We start from the raw sequence: 18,703 nt of genomic DNA, 5'->3' as shown, positions 1-18,703 counted from the left end.
TGCGCATCTTAAATCACGTATGTTATGTAATGTGCAAATGACACTTAGGGCCGCTGCAATTACTGAGCCAACTTTTTAATCTCACTTTCCTTTGAATGCCTTTTCAAGCATTGCGCAACTCCAAAATAAAAAAGATATTTGCATTAAATGCAATATGCATGTATTGCTATTTATAGTTCTTCAAGCAACTTGCGTGTTTATTAATAGTTGTTTTTCCTGCAGTTGAGGAAGTTGTTATTGCTACTAGCTTTCAAATGCCTGATGGCTTTGGCCCTTTAAGTTATCTTTGTGGATGACACGTTTCTCCTTGCTCTCTTTAACCTTATTTCATTATCACTGCTTTTGCTCTTTTCTGTGGAAATGATGTGGAAATACCTCCCTTGTTAAACTGCTCCATGGGCGCTGAGTCTGTAAAATTGTTTGAACTTGTGTGAATTCAGCATCGTATAGTAGCATTTATTTTTAAATTTAAACATGTGTTTTGTTGCCCATATGACATTCAGTCTGTACATTATGTATCGACAGTAGAAGAGGTAGAAACATAGCAGTTTGTCTCACTCAGGTACAGACTTGACTGCAACTTAACATTCAGAACACTGAACTCTTAGTCTGTAGAGATTTAAAAAAAAAAAAATAATGAGAAAACCTCTCCTTTCTAAGCTGGTATCCTTACTGCTGATCAGCCTGGACAAAATGCAGCTTTGGAATTAATGTAAACAAACCTTGCCTCTCATTTCGAGGAGCAGATATTTTTAACAATTACTTCTTGCTTCTCTTTATTTTTTCCTTTGCAAAGGATGTGCTTTTATCCACTACTTAATTAAGTCTACTCTTAATTTCAGATGCTCTGAGTACTCCAATTACTTGAGTAATGTATTTAGAAAGGAGAAATTCCTTACCAGAAACATGATGCTCATTTGCAGGAAGCCAGTGCTTTCTAGAGCAGCATGTCTCTCACTTGCAGCAGTGTACTTCCAGTTGCAGTATCATCTATTTCAAGTTGTTATGTCAAGAAATCACTTTCTGCACTGAGATGTTAAAGCTGAAATTCTGTAGTATTTATTAAGAACACATCAAATAAGCTCTTTGCAGCAGTGAGACTCTGGTGATGAGAAGCATTCAAGCAGCCCTGGGAGGTATAGGTGTGTCCAAGCATTAAATCAGGAAAATACAGGAGTATTGGTGCTCAACTGGGTACTAACACACAGGATAGAGTCATCCCCACCCATGATAACAAATGATGAGTACACTAGAAACTGAAAATTTATAGGCTTTGTCAAGGCAGGATGGCTCTGCATTTCCCCTTGACAATTAGTGGTGGTCTGGGAACTTCCCAGAAGTCACGCTCCATGGTTCTGCTTTGAGGCCATGTCCAGCCAAACGTATTGTTCTTTTTCTTTTGTTTCATATGGCCTATTCATAGGAGTTTATAGAACAAAGCAAGTAACCAGGGGAAAACTAAAAATAATGTATAATGATAACTAAATATAGGTATTCTAGAAAGAGCAGGACACTCTGTAGGCAACGTTCATTAACGTGCCTGAAAAATGCTTTCAGAAGAAATGAGAGAGGAAAATGCATTGTTCCCTAGAACACAGATAGAGCAAAATGAAAACAATAACAACCCCTGTTGTTGTTTTTTAACTTAGGTTTGTGCTGTGAGCATCTGTGTAGCTAAAAGTAGCTCCCTTAACTTAGTGTTGCAGTGTCTGGATGTGTCATAAAGGTTGTGTTTGCAAACTCAAGATTTATCTAACAGTTGCATTTTATTATTGCTTAAATGAATCCAAAGCGCACTATTTTCTGATCTTTGACTTCAAGAGCTGCATGGTGGAGCGCCATATTGCCTGCAACCAAGTAGATGCAAGTCAGATTCACTGTGTATTAACAGAAGGATATCGTTTGTGCTATTGCAATTACTTGTGGCTTCAGAGGGAAATGGTGCTTTCTTTTATCAAATAAGTCTGAGTTCTAGTATTTCTTCTTTTTCTGTTGAGGCTGGATGCAGAGGCACTTGCTCTCATGATCAAATAGTGCTAGTAATACATTTTACAATGGATTTATACAAAATGGGCAAAGTTCAAAGCCGCAAAATATATACTTATCATTTTGTCACAGTCATTTCTCTCTGTTTTTCTTCTTTTTTTCAAATTGCCGAGCAAAGATAATTTTCCAGCACTGTCTCCACAACTCCCCCAGCTGTGAAATTCATGCAGCTGCTACAGTTCAACAGCTCCTGTGTCCAGTGTAGTTCTGTGAAGATATTTGCTTAAGTATTAGCATGACCTTAAAAAAGAACAATAATAATAATGACACTGTATTGTGGCATATAAAAACGCGTGTGAAGTGCATTTAACAAGCTGTGGTGCAAGTGTCAGAAAAGTACAGATTAGGTGATCTATCTGCTCAGCAACCATGCTGTAGTGTAGATGCTTGGCTTTGCTTTACCAGATGTAGGTAGTCTGAGAAGCTGAACAGGAAACCTCATTTAAAATATCTTCCTTTAGCTTGTTTTGCCACCTCTTCTATACTGTCCTGAAAGCAGAGCAGAGGAGAGGCTTGCAGGAATTATTCAAGTTGCGAAGGTAGAGTTTGGTTCAAGATAAAGATTTGCCTGCTTAATTCTGAATATTTTTTTTTTCCTAAATCAGTTGTTTTTCTCCAGATGGGTTGTATTTACTTGCATTTAACGCTTATCAAATGAAAGATGCACTGCCACCTGGTGTCTGAACTGTGTTCACATGAAACAACGTACATGGGGAAAAAAATCCCATGTGCTGCAACAAGTCCTTACCTATAAAACTTTCTAAGCTCAGAAGACTCGCTTATTCAGAATACATAGCGTCCAATCTGAGCACTGCTTAAAGAGAACAAGAAGTACAGTAGTTTAAATATTGGCAAATTGCAGACTAGATAAAAGGACCGAAGTGTAAACACACTTGCTGCTTGTTTCTTTTGTAGGTGGAAGAGGGGGAGATGGATGCCCTGTTATCACCTTTCCAGACTACCCAGCTTTCAGTGAGATCCCTGAGAAGGAGTTCCAGAATGTCCTGACCTACCTGACCAGCATCCCAAGGTAAGCACCTGTCTGGTAGAAAATTCTCTTATCTGATAAAATATTTCTTTTTTTCAGTCATTTGCATTATAGGGAGAAAGTCAGGCTTAGTATTTAAAGCAGAAGCAAATGTGGCTGGTGCAGAGTAACTGAGAGTTTTGATTAAGTGTGAACTGTCTAATGTAGCATTTAGATTAATTATATATAGTGCTATTTACAGTTCATCAGGCCAAGAAAAAAATTACTTCCTTGTAGGCATGGATAAAGATGTTGTGATAGAAGTTGTGCTCTTTTTTTCATTTCTTTGCATTCTGGATCCTAGAGTGCAATGTTCTGTGTTTTAATTGAAAACACAGTTTTGGCAGAAGTTGCTAATTCCTGGATGTTACTCAAAATGTTACACAGTGTGAAGCAGAACTCCACAGTTACGTGTGGGGATTTGTCCTAACTATTTCTGTTCCATTTCATTATCATACTGAATGTACAGTTCCTGTAGCACTTCCAAAAATTTGAGTGGTGGTGCTAATCCGGTCCTGCAATTAAACTCAATTGTCTTAGAGGGCATGGTAGTACTGTCGATCAACCACTCGTCAAAACCTGTGGTTCTGTTGAAAATCAGTCAGGGAACAAAACAGTGACATTCAAGATCCTGTTAGAGGTGAGGAAGGCAAGTAGTAGAGTGGAATACAGACCCTAAATTTTGGCTTGTTCAGGGAACTGGTAGGTGTAATTCAGTGGAAGCCAATTCTGAAGAGTAAATCTGTGGTTGAAAGCTGTGAGATTTTTAAGGACAAGCAACGTCAAAGCACAATAATGCTATGTCTTGAAAAATGAAGACACCCACTGAGATACTGTCTGGGCTAAATAGGAAACTTGCAACTTTTTGCTGCAGTGCAAAGGCAGCATGCGGGAGACGAATGTAGTGACAAGCTACAAAGGACAAATACAGAAACATTGCCCAAACACATAGGGGTGGTTTCAGGAATGTCCCAATGCACCTGGAGCTGAAGAACAAGGAATGAGGATATCAAGCCCCCAAGCCCCACACACCCTGCTCCCATAGAGAAAATCATTCTGCTGCATGAACAGTATTGGAATGAACAAAGAAAATATGCACCTGTGATGAATGGGCTGAATATATTAGCAGTTGCCAACATGGATGTGTCTAAAATACTTAATGAATTCTTTGTTTCAGTCTTCTCTGACAGAATCTTCCAGGCCTGTATTCTTAGAGAAAGTGTTCAAGGAGGAGAACGTCTAGAAATAAATGAGGATCTCCAGGATCTCTTGAAAATATTTGACCTAAGTGCAGGCTATGGGATAATCTAAGCTGCATCTGAAGTATCTGTGGTGCTGGCCAGTAATATAGCAAGGCTATTCTTTATCATCTTTTAAAGGTTTTAGTGATCAGAGGCAGTCTGTGGTGTCCGGGGAAAAGCAAATATTACATTCATCTTTGCAAAGGCTGAGAATAATGTTCTGAAGCACTGTAGGCTAACTGACCTTGCTTTACTCTGTCAGGAAGTTTATAGAGTGAGTCCTCTTAAAACACATTTATAGTCACAAGAAAGAAGAAAGTGCTGGGAAGTAGCTAGCATGAACAAAACAATGGAAAATTGTGCTTGATCATCCTATTTCTGTGGTGAAATATCTAGATGCATAAATAAGAGGAAGCTGTATATACCTTTTACCTTCAGCAACACTTTCTACAGCCTTTCCCCAGCACTCTTATATCCAAATTGAGTCATTACAGCCTCGGCAGGAGGGCAGCTAATTGGGTAAATTGGATCATTGGTTTGTTGCTGGGAGAGTAATAAGGCTTTGAGGTAGACAGCCTTCATCTGTGGAGGTTTTTGAGACCTGGCTGTACAAAACCCTGAGCTACCTGTTCTGAATTTAGGTCTGGCTCTTTGAGTGGGATGTTAAAGCATCTCAGGAAGCTCTCAGCTATTGTATGACTCAAGAGATCTCCTTTATGCCTTTCCCAAAATGGACTGTGTCACTCTGCCAGGTTAAAAACTCTTAAACACAAGTTGTGTAACACACTATGTTGGTCTAAAGCTGCTTTTTCTCATTCTTTTCACTGACAACATTCAACGCTGTTCAGCATGGGCCATGCTGAACTCATGTCTGAAAGTAATCGTGGCATGTGTCCCTCGTGCACGTGGGTGCCTTTGTTTACTGAATGTGCATGAAGAGTTATAACTTCGGTCTTGTAAAGGTCTTCCCTCTTAATTACTTGTAGGACCTGCTTCCTGTGCCCTCCTGTTAACACCTTATTAACATCTACATAAATCAGGGAGAAGAGCTGCAAGCCAACAGTCAGCCTCACTTTCTTTGTTTATCCTTGTGTTGTTTAAAGTGTATGGTGGTAAGCCTCCCTTGATAGCACCTTTCTTGAACATTGTTATTACGAAATAATTATGTACTGAAGTTGCATTTTCTCTTTCTGAAAGTCCTTCGTAAGGCACTTTATCATGGCCTGCAGAACTTCTTCGTCAAGTGGGTTTGTGTGGGAAATTCTGATCAGCAAACAACATCTGGTGCAGGGGAAGCACTGAGTGTGTCGCAGAGCATTGGTTTGATGGGAGCACGTTTTCATTAATGAAAAATCTAGGAGTAGGCATTCTGTTCATTTTTCTGTTCATCTTCCCCTAATGATAAGCTATTGGCTGCAAATACCCCAAAGATGGCAGTGTTGTAAAATTATTTGTTGGCATTTGTGATGATGTTAAAGGTTACTTACTGCAGGATTTTTGCTGTTAACTTGGTTTACAAGGGCTAAAATCATGAAGGCTGTTTTTGATGCTTAGAAAACTGTTTTTGAGAGATGGAAGCGGTTAGTTAATCATTTGTTTATCTAGTAAGCTTATTAAAAAAGATCTAAGTTATACAGATTGACATGAAGCATACCTATGCAGCTCAGCTTTTGTGCATGGAATGCTCTACAGATTGATGTCATTTAGTTTATGAAATACACGAGTCTTTTGGTTATTCTGACTTAGAGAAAATTAGCTTTTCTGTGAAAAGCCCTGTAGAGCAATAGGTATGTCTGGAGCCAGTTGCTTGTAAAGTGTGCTAAGCTATTAGTGCCACTTGGCCTCACACAGGATTCCAGATCACAGCAAGGGGTTGGCAGCAATAACTCAAAACTCATTGTCTGAATGCCTGCGATCATGTCTTAAGGGAAATGATATTTTGTGGGAATGACAATGAGAAGCTGCTAAGAGACTCAAAAAGAAAGGACTTTTGTCTTCTACAGCAGATTTTGTCCAGTAAAGTATTTGCTGTGATAGTAAATTTAGATTTGTTCCCAAGGAAAAGAGTACCAGTAATGGTAATAAGGACTTTCTGTCCAAATAGGGAAGCCAAAACTTCTTAACCTGTCTTTACTATTCCATCTAATTACATATGTGCAAATACAACCTTGAACCCTCTTATTGTATTATTATTCTATACTGTGCAAACACAGTTTTACAAGATTTTCCACTATAAACTCTTCCTTGACAGTGCTCTTTTCATGGAGAGTTAAGTGTCTCATAGGTCACCTTTCATTCAGAAGCAGAACTATTCTAAGTCACATGTTACAACCTACATGCCCGTGGAGTAGGATAATGCAAATAGCAGAGCTGTCAATGTAATTTCTGATGTGGAAATGTCTCATGTTTGAGGCAGTTAAGAAAAGGGATGAAGGAAAGGGAATACTTCATTTCAACTTAAGATACTCTGTTAAACCTGGTGCAGTTGTATGCCATTAAACAGAAAGCTGAACCATTTTCTCAGGTTAGTATCTTGCTTACATTGCAATTGTAAGCATTGTAATACAATTTGTGTTTTGTAGACAATTGGATAAAGTACAGTGCCTAATGTGCAGTTCGTAACCTCCAAGCTTTTGGTCCAGGGTTGTTGACATGATGTACAACAACAATTGCGTACTATGTGTTATTAAAGATCACTGTTTTTTCCTGCTACAGCAGTAGTTTAAGGATGACAAATATAGACAGTAGGAGATTACTGTTGATCATTTTATAACTGCTGTTTCAGTGATTAGATGTATATGATAAAGGTATACGTGTAATACTTCTGAAACAGATCTTTCCTTTTAACATTTCGTGATTTTAGAAGTGTTATTGAAGTACAAAATATTTCTTTACTGAATAAGTGGAGACTTTCTCCCTGAGAATGATTTTGTTTAGCTCAAGTGATGCTTTATACATCACTTTTTGTTTTATACATATAATATCCAAAGTGAAAGAAGGAGAATCCATAATGGTATGTAATGCTCTTAAGGCAATGTCTTCTAGGAAGAGTACCTGAAAATGTTAAATTGCTGCATATACTTTCAGTAGAACTAGTGATCCACAGGAATTAATAGGTCTTGCCAATGGAGGTGCTGCATTCGTATCTATATGGAAGTGTCTGTAAGGAACATGCTGTTTGAAGTCAGCAGTTTCAGCAGAGAATAGTGAGCCAATTTTGCCTCTGTTTGAGATGCTTTGAGAACATTTTACAACATCTGTGTAGCAGATCTCATGTTTGTTAGAGCCTGCAATGAAGAATGACTCCTGTTACTTCACTGGCTGAGTCCTTTGGGATCCTGCTGGTAAGCTGGTTAGGTTGACAGCCACATAACTGAGTAAAAAATCTGAGGTCTTCCATACACAGTGCCTGTTATTCCAATAGCAAAGAGGAAAGGCGCCTATGGGATGTACTATTTTTACATTCTCTACAAAAGATGGAAGATATTTTACTCAGTTTTGGAATAGGATCTTGATGTAACTGTCTGTTGTACCCTTAAGAAGTTATTTTGGGGCACTGACCATTTGTTTTCTTCATTTGAAAGTTTTTTTCTAACTTTCATGTTTCATCTTTCTATATCATCTAGTAAGTAGACTTCAATGATAAGTAATGTACACTGAAGGCAAGTGTTATTTATGCTTTTTTCTCTCAATCAAGGCTGTAACTTAAACATGTTTTTTGTTAACTTAACAGTGTGTATGCCTTGGAATGTGAGTTTACAAACTGTGGAGTGTGGCATGAGAGCTCAGTGTAAAATAAATTAACAGACAATTGCTGTGGTTTAAGAAAAGATAGGATTTCTCAAACATGTGGTTTTGCTTCTGGTTAATTAGCAGTTTCTACTGAAATCTGATAACAGTAAGTTGTTAATAAAAAGAAATGACTTTAATAACTTTCTTCGTTGCTCTTATAGGTTTATCTTTGAAGAAGGAGAAAAGCTAAAACTCTTGTGGTCACAAGAGATTAAAAAGAAAATATTTAAAACATGTAATGCTAAATTTTAAACATGAAGTTCCCTTCAAGAGAAACAGTATAGATTAGAAAATTTGAAACAGGTTTTCATGGCCAGATCAAGTCTTATGCTGCTTTTTAAATACAGTGCTCAGTCCTCCTGTGCTTGTATTTAGAGATTTTTTTTGTGATGCCCCACTGTCCCACTGCATGGCCTTAAGCATATCTCAGGTTAAATTATTGTGTTCTGCTATTTCCTGTTTGGGAGGCTTTCCCCATCAGCTTCCTGCCCAGGAAAATGTCCTCATGTTTAGAATCTCCGTGGTTTACAAATGCTCCAACACTGTGATGTTCTAAGAAACGCTATTGTTTGTGGTACCGCCTGGTGTGTGAGGTTATGGAGCAGTACTGTTTGAGTTACAAACAGAACATGATTACCTCAGACAGAGTTGGTGTCTGAGGGCTCTGGAAGTTCTATTGTTATTATCTGCTGAGCTCCAGGTGCAGCATAGCATCTGTCCATCATTTGGGATAACAGATGTCTGTGCCAAGTTGCTCAGGGGCTCAGACTGAACAAGATGTAGAGTGAGAGCAGCAGCGCGTGAGGAGATGAATAGCTGGGGACCAGGAGAACATGCCACAGCATGGCATAGATATTTCTGGAGCCAACAAACCTTTTTATTAGTCTCATTAGCATGGACTCACTGCTGTGCTCTGGAATCCAGGGCAGTTGTGTTAGGGTTAACACCATGTTTCTAGCTGATGAGTCCTTCAAGGCCCTAGCTGAAGTTCTGAGGAGCCGATGGGAGAGTAACCACGTGTTACCTCATTTATCTACAGCCTAAATGAGTGCATAATAGCTAAGAGTTAACTTTTTCTATTTTATGGAGCACCAGGGGTGAATGTCATGGCATAGTGGGTAAGAAGTGCCAAAAACCAGGCACTCTGTCAGTGCACGCTGACATGCTGAGGAACAGTTTTGCAGCTTCAGTGTCTATTAGTGTCAGCCCAGTTTCACTTCCACGCTCTCCTCTTTGTCAGATTACAATCCAGGCAAAAACCTGTATCGTGCTGTTACTTTGGCAGCCCCTCAGACTTGTCAATGAGAACATCCCAAGACTTCCAGCAAAATCTGTCATGCTGTGCGTGGCCTTCCTCTCTGAGCACAGCTGCCAAGCAGTTGTATAAATGCAGTATGTTCTTGTAAGCAAAAAAAGAAATGTAAAGTTTTGTGTTTAAAGTAAGAGCACTGAATCCGAAGTTATTTAGGATTCAGTTATTTATTTATTTATATATAAGCATGTTGCCTTAAGCTTTTGCATCAGATGCATTGTTTGATGAGATTAGATGAAAGCTCTGTGTGTTTCTTAGTCTGAATTTTTACTAGATTTGAGGTAGTTCATCTTTTTTTTTTTTTTTTTTTTTTTTTATGTCCACCTTGAGAATGTCTTAACTTATTTTAAAGCATCACTGTTAAGGCAAAGCCTTTTTGTTCCTTAAATCCCATGTACACCTTAAGGACTTGGAGGATTTGAATAGTATACAGATCCTGTATGCATGGCACATGTTATCTGATAAAGAGACAAGGTATTTTTGCAGTGCTCAGTTTGTGGAAATTAATTAGTATAATGCTGGACCCTGTGCCAGAGCTTCCATTAGTCCAGTCTCAACTGCAGAGAATTTAACCCTATACTTAAGAATAAGCTCACCTTCCTAAAGCACAGCATGTAACTTTCTAGGAAGAATGTGTCAATACTTCATTAGTGGCATTAGTTGTTGAAGCATACTGAAGTGTGTGTAGTTCCAATATTATCATTTTGAGTAGGTGTAGAAATATGTTTGTGGAGTCAGACTTCGTAGTCCCGAAGCTAGGAGCACCCTGGCTTTCTGTTGTTTATTTAACTTAACAAACATAGAGCCATTTTTTACTTACATTTACATTTACTTTACATTTTTACAACTTAACAAACATAGAGCCTTTACTGACCTATTTATCCTTAATTGTCCCTTCAAGGATAACGTGGCCTATTTCAGCCATCTGTAGTTAAGTCTAAAGCGGTCCTCAAAATTCTTGTCTCTCTTCAAACAGTCCTTGTGGAAGCAGTTCTGTGTGACCTGAAGAAATTACACTGAATTTTCCGTTCAGAAAAGAAGGTTCTTCCTTAAAAATATTTTGGTTGATTTCCTACTCTACAGGAGGCTGTGTTAAGCAGGAATTTTGTCTTTTAATAATTATTTCTTCTACTTGCAGAAATACATCTAAGTCACACTGATTTTATTTTGTGGGGTTTTTTTAGTGGGCTATGTTAACATACGAAAAGGCTGATGGGTACTGTGGAAAGGAAATAAGTGTGTGTCATAGATCTACAGCTAGATGGTGATGCCTGGACATTTTAGTTCCTATTTTAATTCTGGTTATATTCTCTCATCTTTCCCCTCGCAACAGCATAAGGTATTTGGAGCAGAAAGAACATCAGCATATATGATGGAACATAGCCAGCATTACTGTACTGCAATTGGCAATTTTTATGTAGTTAGTTTAAAGGGGAATTGGCATGAAAGTGCAACAGAGTGTTGGGAGATCGCCAAGTAGGAGACAGTGAAGAAGACTGGAATACCCATATCTAAACCTGAGTGTGGAAGAGAGGTCTGGTTGTGTATGCTGTATAAATCAGTGCAAATACTTAAAAATTAGTAAACTGTGTGCCAAGATTCCTTATTTGGCTGAGGAGCACAAGGAGCACTGTAGACAAGTCCATCAAGTAGCCCTGTTTGGATTTGTGTTGCTCAATTTCAAGAGACCTGTTGCTGTGAAAGGATAATGCCCTTTGGGCATTCTTCATTCAATGCCCTTCCTATGGGCTTAAGAGCAACTCTCCTGGCACCTATGAGCTGACACTCACCTCATCTATAATGTGTCTCTGACAGCAGCCTATCTTCCTTGGAAGGCTGTTGCTTTGAGGGCAGACACAAGGAGCTTCTGTGGCCACATTCCCAAGGGGACTGAAGGAGTTTTAGATCCAAGGATGAGCTGGAGCAGATGTGACCATACGGTGTTTTGGGCTGCAGTCATAGCAGGAGAGGCTGTGAATTTTGGATGAAGCATTCAAAATTTTGAACTGTCAGTCCCTTGGGTAATGTTCTTTGGTGTTGTCTTTGTTATTCTCTGCAGACCTTTGAAGTCTCCATCTCGGACAAAAACTCGTGTGTAACTATGTTGTATCTACTTACAAAGTTCCTAAAAGCAGTTTTTTATTTTATCAGATTTTTCAGTCTAAGAATCAATGAGAAGTGCTGCCTCCTTGCTTATGGGTTAATACTCCTGTTGTGAGGTGTTGCATCATCAGCTGTGCTGTGTGAAATGCAGCCATTTCTGCTAGGAGCTTTATATATTATCATTTTTACTTGGCATTCAGTAATTTTGAACGGACCAGTAGAGGCTGCTCTTGGATAGCAGCACTTCTGACTGCTTCATTTAAATTGCTTTTGCTTCATTCCTATAGTTTTTTTTCATGAATAATTGCCTGCTTTAAGGTTGGATAGATTTTTTCCTTCTACAGCTAAAGTGCCTTCAGCTGACTAGGAGAGGGCACCAAAATCCCAAATAATAAACTCTTCAGATGTATGGCCTGTTGATGAAGCACAGTACAGGCTAGTACAGTACTAGTTAAAAACAGTGATTGATTATATAGCAAATTTCTTTCAAATTCCAGAGATTTGGATATAGAGAACTAAAGCTGTGGTGTGGTGACTTGCACTGAGCACCTCGGGAAGCTTGAGCTGAGCCTGTTCCTTGGGGCTGTGCTCACAGGGTGAGTTTTCAAGGGCATCAGAAGGTAATGGACACATCTTCAGCACTGCTGCCAGCACTGACTTCTTTAGCATTTTTAGTTGAAGAGATACAGGTTTAGAAAAATTCAAGACAAGAGGGTATTACTAATTCCATCTAAGACTATGCCAGTCATCAATTGTTGCTCTCCACTCTTACTTTGTATTTAACAAAATTGGAATGCTCTTCAGTGTTTATTTTTCTCATGAATGTTGCTGGAATAAAAAAAAAAACAGCATCTGATAGAATGATTATACACCTCAACTGGAAGAGTTTCCTGAAGAAATCCAAATTGAGATGTCAGGCCCACAGTGTGAATCAGAGCTGAAATGCCACATTGATTTGCTTTAGGAGCTCTAGAGGTCTCTGCTAGATTTCCAAAGAGCTTTATCTGAGAAATGTTGAGAAATGTTCTGTTCATGAATGTTTATGCTTGTTAGGAGTAGTTCTGTTCTCAAATGCATGCAATTTGCTTTGACCTGAAAGACGATTTGTTTGTGGAAGCGTTTGGCACTGAAATGCTATTTTCTGTCTAAACAATTAAATGTCATCACAATATCGTGCACATATAGACCCATCTTCTGGGAATATGTTTTCATCCCATTTTTCTTCATAGATTTTTTTTCTTTTCCATTGGTAATAATGCAAACCTCGAATTTTCTGTTGTAAAAACAGCAAATATGTTTTTAAAGTTTGCTTATTTAGAGCAAGGATAGTTACTTGAGAGATATCTTCCATCTTTCAAAACACTTTCAATGCGTCTTGGGTGCATAAGTAACTTCATGATTTGTGCATTTACATAGTGAATTTGTAGTATCATTTTGCAATGCTGACATTAAAAAGAATTGCAACATTTTTATCCATAGAATCATAGAATGCTTTGGGTTGGAAGGGACCTTGAAGATCACCTAGTTCCAACTCCCTGCTATAGGCAGGGACTCTTCCCGCTAGACCAGGTTGCTCAAAGCCCCATTCATTCCCTTCTAGGGAAGGAACATCCACAGCCTCACTGGGCAACCTGTTCCAGTGTCTCACCACCCTCACTGTAAAGAAGTCCTTCCCAATATCTGTTCTAAATCTACTCTCTTCCAGTTTGAAGCTATTTCCCCTCATCCTGTCTATACCTGCCCTTATAAAAAATCCCTCCCCAACTTCCCTGTAGGCCCCTTCAGGTACTGGAAGGCTGCTATAAGGTCTCCCCAGAGCATTCTCTTCTCCAGGCTGAAGAGCTCCAGCTCTCAGCCTTTGCAGGTTTTCAGAAAATGTATAAGCAGTATCTTGAGTAGCAGCAGCATTACAAAGCAGTATTTTACTTAGGTGCTATGTTAAAACCTCAAGGCTCTCTTAGTAATTGAAGCTACAAGATTCATTATCTAGTGTAGAGCTCAAACAACGCCTGCTTTATCGTTTTCTTTTAGCTTCTGCTATCTCTGAATAGATTTTATCCTGTGCCTTTTCCAATAAGGCTCAGTATTATAAGCTATAAAAGCCCACGATATCTGAAGCTTTTGAACTGGAGCTTTGTGGAGCATTATAAGCCTACTTGTTTCCAATGTTTACTCAAGAATGAACATGTTGGTTTTGTTTCCTGTAAGCATCTTTACCAAGGATAAGAAGTCATTCATTTTTGTCTCACTCTGGATAGTGAGAAGCTGGCTGTCAAAATCAATATGTGAAGATCCCATCAAGAATAAATATATTTGAAAATAGTAGAATATGTTGCAAAAATTACAGTGTCAGATCTCATAGTTTATTTTGTTGTGTATGGGGAGGAAGTTTGTTTGTTTAAATATCTAGCTAATGGGTTGGTGCTAGAATCGAATGGATAAGCTACCCAGTTTTGGAATGGAGTAGATGTTATAATAATGAACAATAAAGAATTAAAAGTAGTGTAGCTACTATCTAATCACTAGTTACTGTTATAGCCTGGTGACTTTAATATGACAATTGAACTTTAAATTTGATTTATCTTTGTTAAATTCATAAGCCATTCGCTTTTTTTGCTCTGTGAAGAACTGCGTCCTCTAGAGCACATCTGGTGTTCAGATAGAAGTTCAGGATATCACACAGAAAGGGCATAAAGAGAGGAAATGTGGAACAAGGCTGTGCCAGGTGACCTGTTGCTGCTTTTTTTTTTTTTTGGTTTTTTTTTTTTTTTTTTGGGAATTAATTTTTTGTAATTGCTGTAGTGAAGATTTCTTCTTTTTTTCTTCATTTATTAATATCACATTCTTCATTATATTATCTGACTGCCTTCTGGAGCCTAATGTTTGTTTTGTTTTTTAATCTACAAAACACTTATGATTAGGAAACTTATGGTTCTTGTTCTCGTTCCTCACCTCTCACCTCCCTTGGAAGGCATCCTTAGCAGCAGCAGCAGCAGGAGAAATGGAGTCTTTGAAGTTGCTCAGGTTCAATCAGTTTAAATGTCCCATAAAATGTAGGATACAAAGTTTATTTTGGGAAACAATAGCCTTGGTAGCTATTATCTGGTTTCCAATGGTCTGTTCCTAAGCAAAGGAACAGGAAATGCTCTTCCAGGAGGCACTGACCTGTGCTCTGATGACTGAATATAGGATGATTTCTGACTTCAAAGAGTAATGGCTGCTGGAAGCACTGTCATGAATAGTTGCGTGATGGGAACGCATGATATTCAAGTGCTCAGGCTGTGAGACTGCCTGCATTTTATATGCTGAACTTTTTTGAGGACAAACTTGTCTTCTATACCAGATGCAAGCCCGCCTTTGAGAATTCTTTTTTTAAAGAGCTGATCCACATAACTCTTCTTGTGGCATGCCCAAGCATGAGCATAATTACCTTATGGATAGGATGGTGGACAGTACACAGTATAGGCAGTAGCATTCCTAAGATGAACTTTCACCATGTCTTGCATGTTCAACCCTTTTGTGGTACAGTAGTATGAGCAATGCTGTGTGAATGGCTCAATTCCACAGTGCTTTCTACATAGGCTCACATCTTGTATGCTAGAAAAGATCTGGATTAGTAAGCAGCTTGATGAGATACCACATCTCTTCAAGCAGTTTGTGTGTACCACTGATACACACTGATGATTAGTGATGAGCTACAGAATGAGTAAACCTGAAGAGCAAGTGGTACTGGGGATCTGAAGAGCAAGTGGTACTGGGGATCTGTTAGGGATCTATATGTATAATGCAGTGACTTGCTTCCAGTTTGCTGCACGCTCTGCCTTGATGCTGTTGATGTGGTAATTCCACGTGGAATATTACTGAAGTCCTGCTATTGAAATAGCTATTCAGCCACTGAAGGCAAGAATTACTAGTCAGCCTGTATGTATAGGCAGAGGCTCTCAAGGTAGTGAGCAATCTGATGTATTATGGAAGCCAGCTGGATAATAATAATAATAGGGATTTAAGACTGAAACCCATTTTTATTACACTGAAATTATTTAACCTAAAATACTGCTCTGAATTTCAAACATCCAAAAATTTGATACTAACAAGTTGCTGTGACAAGTCTGAAGATTTACTGTTTTGTTGGTAGCAGAGAGCAGGGACTGCAAGCAGTTGCCATACAACACTGTAAAAGCAGTAGGACCTTAATGGTATAGTAGTTGTCACCACCCATGCCTTGGAGAAATGCAGGGATCTTTCAGATGGTGACTATGTAATTCCCTCCACATACCCCAGGGGAAAGGAAGTTCCTTTCTGCAGTCCTACATATTATAAGTTTTCCCACCCTTTCCCCCAGGTGCATGAGATCATGAGTCTTGTAAACAGGACATTGAGGGAAATGTCCCCATAACCTAAAAGCAGAGGAGATCACTAGGTGGAAAATTCAGGTTCTGCTCTACACTCGGTGCTTGTTGGCAGGTATTTAACCTCACTCACCATCTCCAGATGGTGTTACACTGGATCCCCAAGGTGGGAGGAGGGATGAACAGGAAGTCCATTCTCTGCTGCACTTTTTTTCCCATTATCTGTCCTCTGTAGCCATCACACCCCTTTCCCTGCTTTCTACCCTTCTGATCTGATCTTTGTGAGTTTGCTAGTTATGTTCCCCACAGAGCTGGGCTGGTTTCTCTGCCTTTCCGAAAATGTTGTATTCTTTGTGCTGTTGTGGAAACAGAAGAACAGAGCTGAATTTGTGATGTATGTTTTGTGTTAGGAGTGAAACATAGGAAGGAAATACTAAATTTGAATTACAAGCTTATGATTTATGTTTCAGAAAGTACACCGGATACAAGTTAATGCATTAAGGAAAAAAAAAAACACAGAGGTTGTAAAGGAAATGTCAAGAGGCCTTGATAGTCAGGTGCTACTGCTAAGGCTACTCCTCTTTCTTACTGTGAGAATTGGTTTTACAGTTGCTTACAGTGCTGACAATTTTTTTCTCTCTTCCTGATTTCTCACATTTCTTGTTGTTTGAGTGTTAGACCATGTCAGAGCTGTTCTCAGGAAGATGGGGAACAATCCACTGTGCTTCCAACAAATATCCAGTTTCTCTATCCTTTAGTCAGGAACTTGACATTTCTAAGAATGATGGCCTTTATGGTAAGGAAACACCTTCCTTTCAGTTAAACTGCTAAATCCATGGACACAGATTGTCAAGTTTGTTATCATAAAGTGTCCTCTGTTGAGCTGGCCTGGGGATTTCACTGCAGTTGCAGCAGGGACTGCTTTGGAGCCAGGTCAGCTAACCAGAGCTGGGAGCCTGTCTGGGTTGTGAGGGCGTTCTGCTGACAAGCTGGTGTGAGCAGCAAGTTGCTGGGACTTGCTGAGGTATTCGTGGTACAAGACAGCAAGGAATAAGAACGGCTGAAGCAATGAGTGGGAAGAAGACAAATGTGGGTGTTGGTGATAAGCTTGCTGAAGATTGATGCAGCCACATGGAAAGACTTGAGCTAAGTTGGTACAAGTACAGCACAGCTGGATTAAGGCTTGAGGTAAGGCTCCATGAGCAGGAGCAGGCTGTGTTTATCAGAGTGTTCTTGTGCTGAAGCACAGGTGCAGAACAGGAGCCAAAATGCTTCATTCTCAAGCAAACTGGGGGGGGGCAAATCAGGAAATGAATATTTGGTTTGAATGTAATAAATACAGTACAATGGGTCAATTCACTCTCAGGTGGATGAGAAAGCAATGAAAAATTGAAAACATGCTTGTTAGCATCATTCATCCTATGCACTAAAGGGGACTGGCAAGGAGGGGTCTTGCAAATTGTCTTATATGCAGATACAAGATGTATGTAAGTGTGGGTGGTAGGAAAGAGAGGGAAGTTGAGCAAGGCTGGACTGGCAAGCAGTCTTGTTTGCAGTGTTTACTTGTTCGTGTATACGTGACTTTGTGTCTTGATAATGTTCTCAGCTTTGTTGTACACAATGCTTCAGTTTGGTTTGTTGCTTCCTGCTTACCACTTGTTGGAGCTGCTTCCTGCTTACCACTTGCTGGAGCTGGATTGCAGGCTCAATAGCCAACCCTTTGCAGTGAGGCACTGTTGTCAGGATAACAAACCTTTTCCCACAGTGAGTGTTTAAAAGCCCCTTTCCTCAAGAGCATCTGAATTAATAATAATTCACTTAAGAAAAGTTGAATGTGCAAAAGGGACTGTTACTTTTCTGTTAATTTCTAGTACCAAGTTGAAGTTCTTCTTTATCTTTCTCTTTTTTTCTCCATGCTCTCCTCTCGTATCTTCTGTATATATTGGGTGGGTCAAATCTTGATTTAGGAGTTGACAGATGATGTATTTTTGAGTGACATAACGAAACTCAGTGAAGGATTCAGAACAGAGCAATTATAGTTTTTTAAGCAACCTGATAAGCGTGGTAGTAGCTTGAAGTCAGATGCTCAAGACTTTGCCACTGGATCTCTTCTAGACAGCAGTTGGAATGCTAGCTCTTATTTCTTAGCCTGGAAGGGAGTCTTGTTCTAAATCAAAGAAAGCTGACTAAGGACACCCTTGGGGCTATTTTGGTGTTCTCCTTTGTCAGCTCTTCCCTTTTAGAACAACTTGTCTTTGGTATTAGACTACCTAATGCCTGATGTTGAGGCAGGTGATGAACATTCATCTGTGTGGCGCTTTCATCTGGACCTTCTCCAGGTTCCCAGCTGAGTTTGTCCTTCCCTGTGCCCTGAAAATAAGTCTGATGTTCTTTCAGAGGCTTTAATGTTCTTCTTGTTGTACACAATTGTTGGTAGGTTCTGGAAGCATGATGTAGATGTTGCACTTGGATATTGTGATCTGAAGCTCTGCTTGGCACTGAGAAAGAATGCAGAAATTTCAGGACTTTTGAGGACCTCTACTGATTATTGAAAATAATTCTTCCAGAGTCATAAAACATCAAAACATCCATGAGCTATTATGGGAATAGTTGTAGCCACTTTTGGACTGCATCCATGTTAGGCTGTGTGACCCAACATGTACATTATGTCAACTGGTTATTGTGGGATGTGGTTGCTGATCACATTTTATTTTGCTCAGTGACTGAACATTAAAATGGTGGCAAATTTTAATGGGATACAAGATGATGTTGAAAAACTGGTCTAGATTTATTTCCTCTTGCTCTTTAAATAAAGAAAGAGAAGGAAGAAGGT

The 18,703-nt window shown here is 39.2% G+C and overlaps 1 protein-coding gene across 8 annotated transcripts in view; it reads left to right on the top strand.

Annotated features, from left to right (window-relative positions):
- The window catches only part of MCF2L (MCF.2 cell line derived transforming sequence like), a 146,421-nt gene that overhangs the window by 88,389 nt on the left and 39,329 nt on the right, over window positions 1–18,703 (top strand). For all 8 annotated transcript variants that reach the window (XM_042809599.1, XM_042809598.1, XM_042809605.1 and 5 more), the window contains one exon: window positions 2,962–3,076. In XM_042809599.1, the coding sequence (XP_042665533.1) occupies window positions 2,962–3,076 (115 nt within the window). The remainder of the gene's footprint in view (window positions 1–2,961; window positions 3,077–18,703) is intronic.

Source organism: Centrocercus urophasianus, unplaced genomic scaffold (assembly GCF_019232065.1).
Source record: "Centrocercus urophasianus isolate 14NV4802_14NV808 unplaced genomic scaffold, USGS_Curo_1.0 seq_12, whole genome shotgun sequence".
NCBI classification, from domain to species: Eukaryota; Metazoa; Chordata; class Aves; order Galliformes; family Phasianidae; genus Centrocercus; species Centrocercus urophasianus.
The sequence above is the reverse complement of the archived record's forward strand: the minus strand, read 5'-3'. Positions and strand labels throughout refer to the sequence as shown.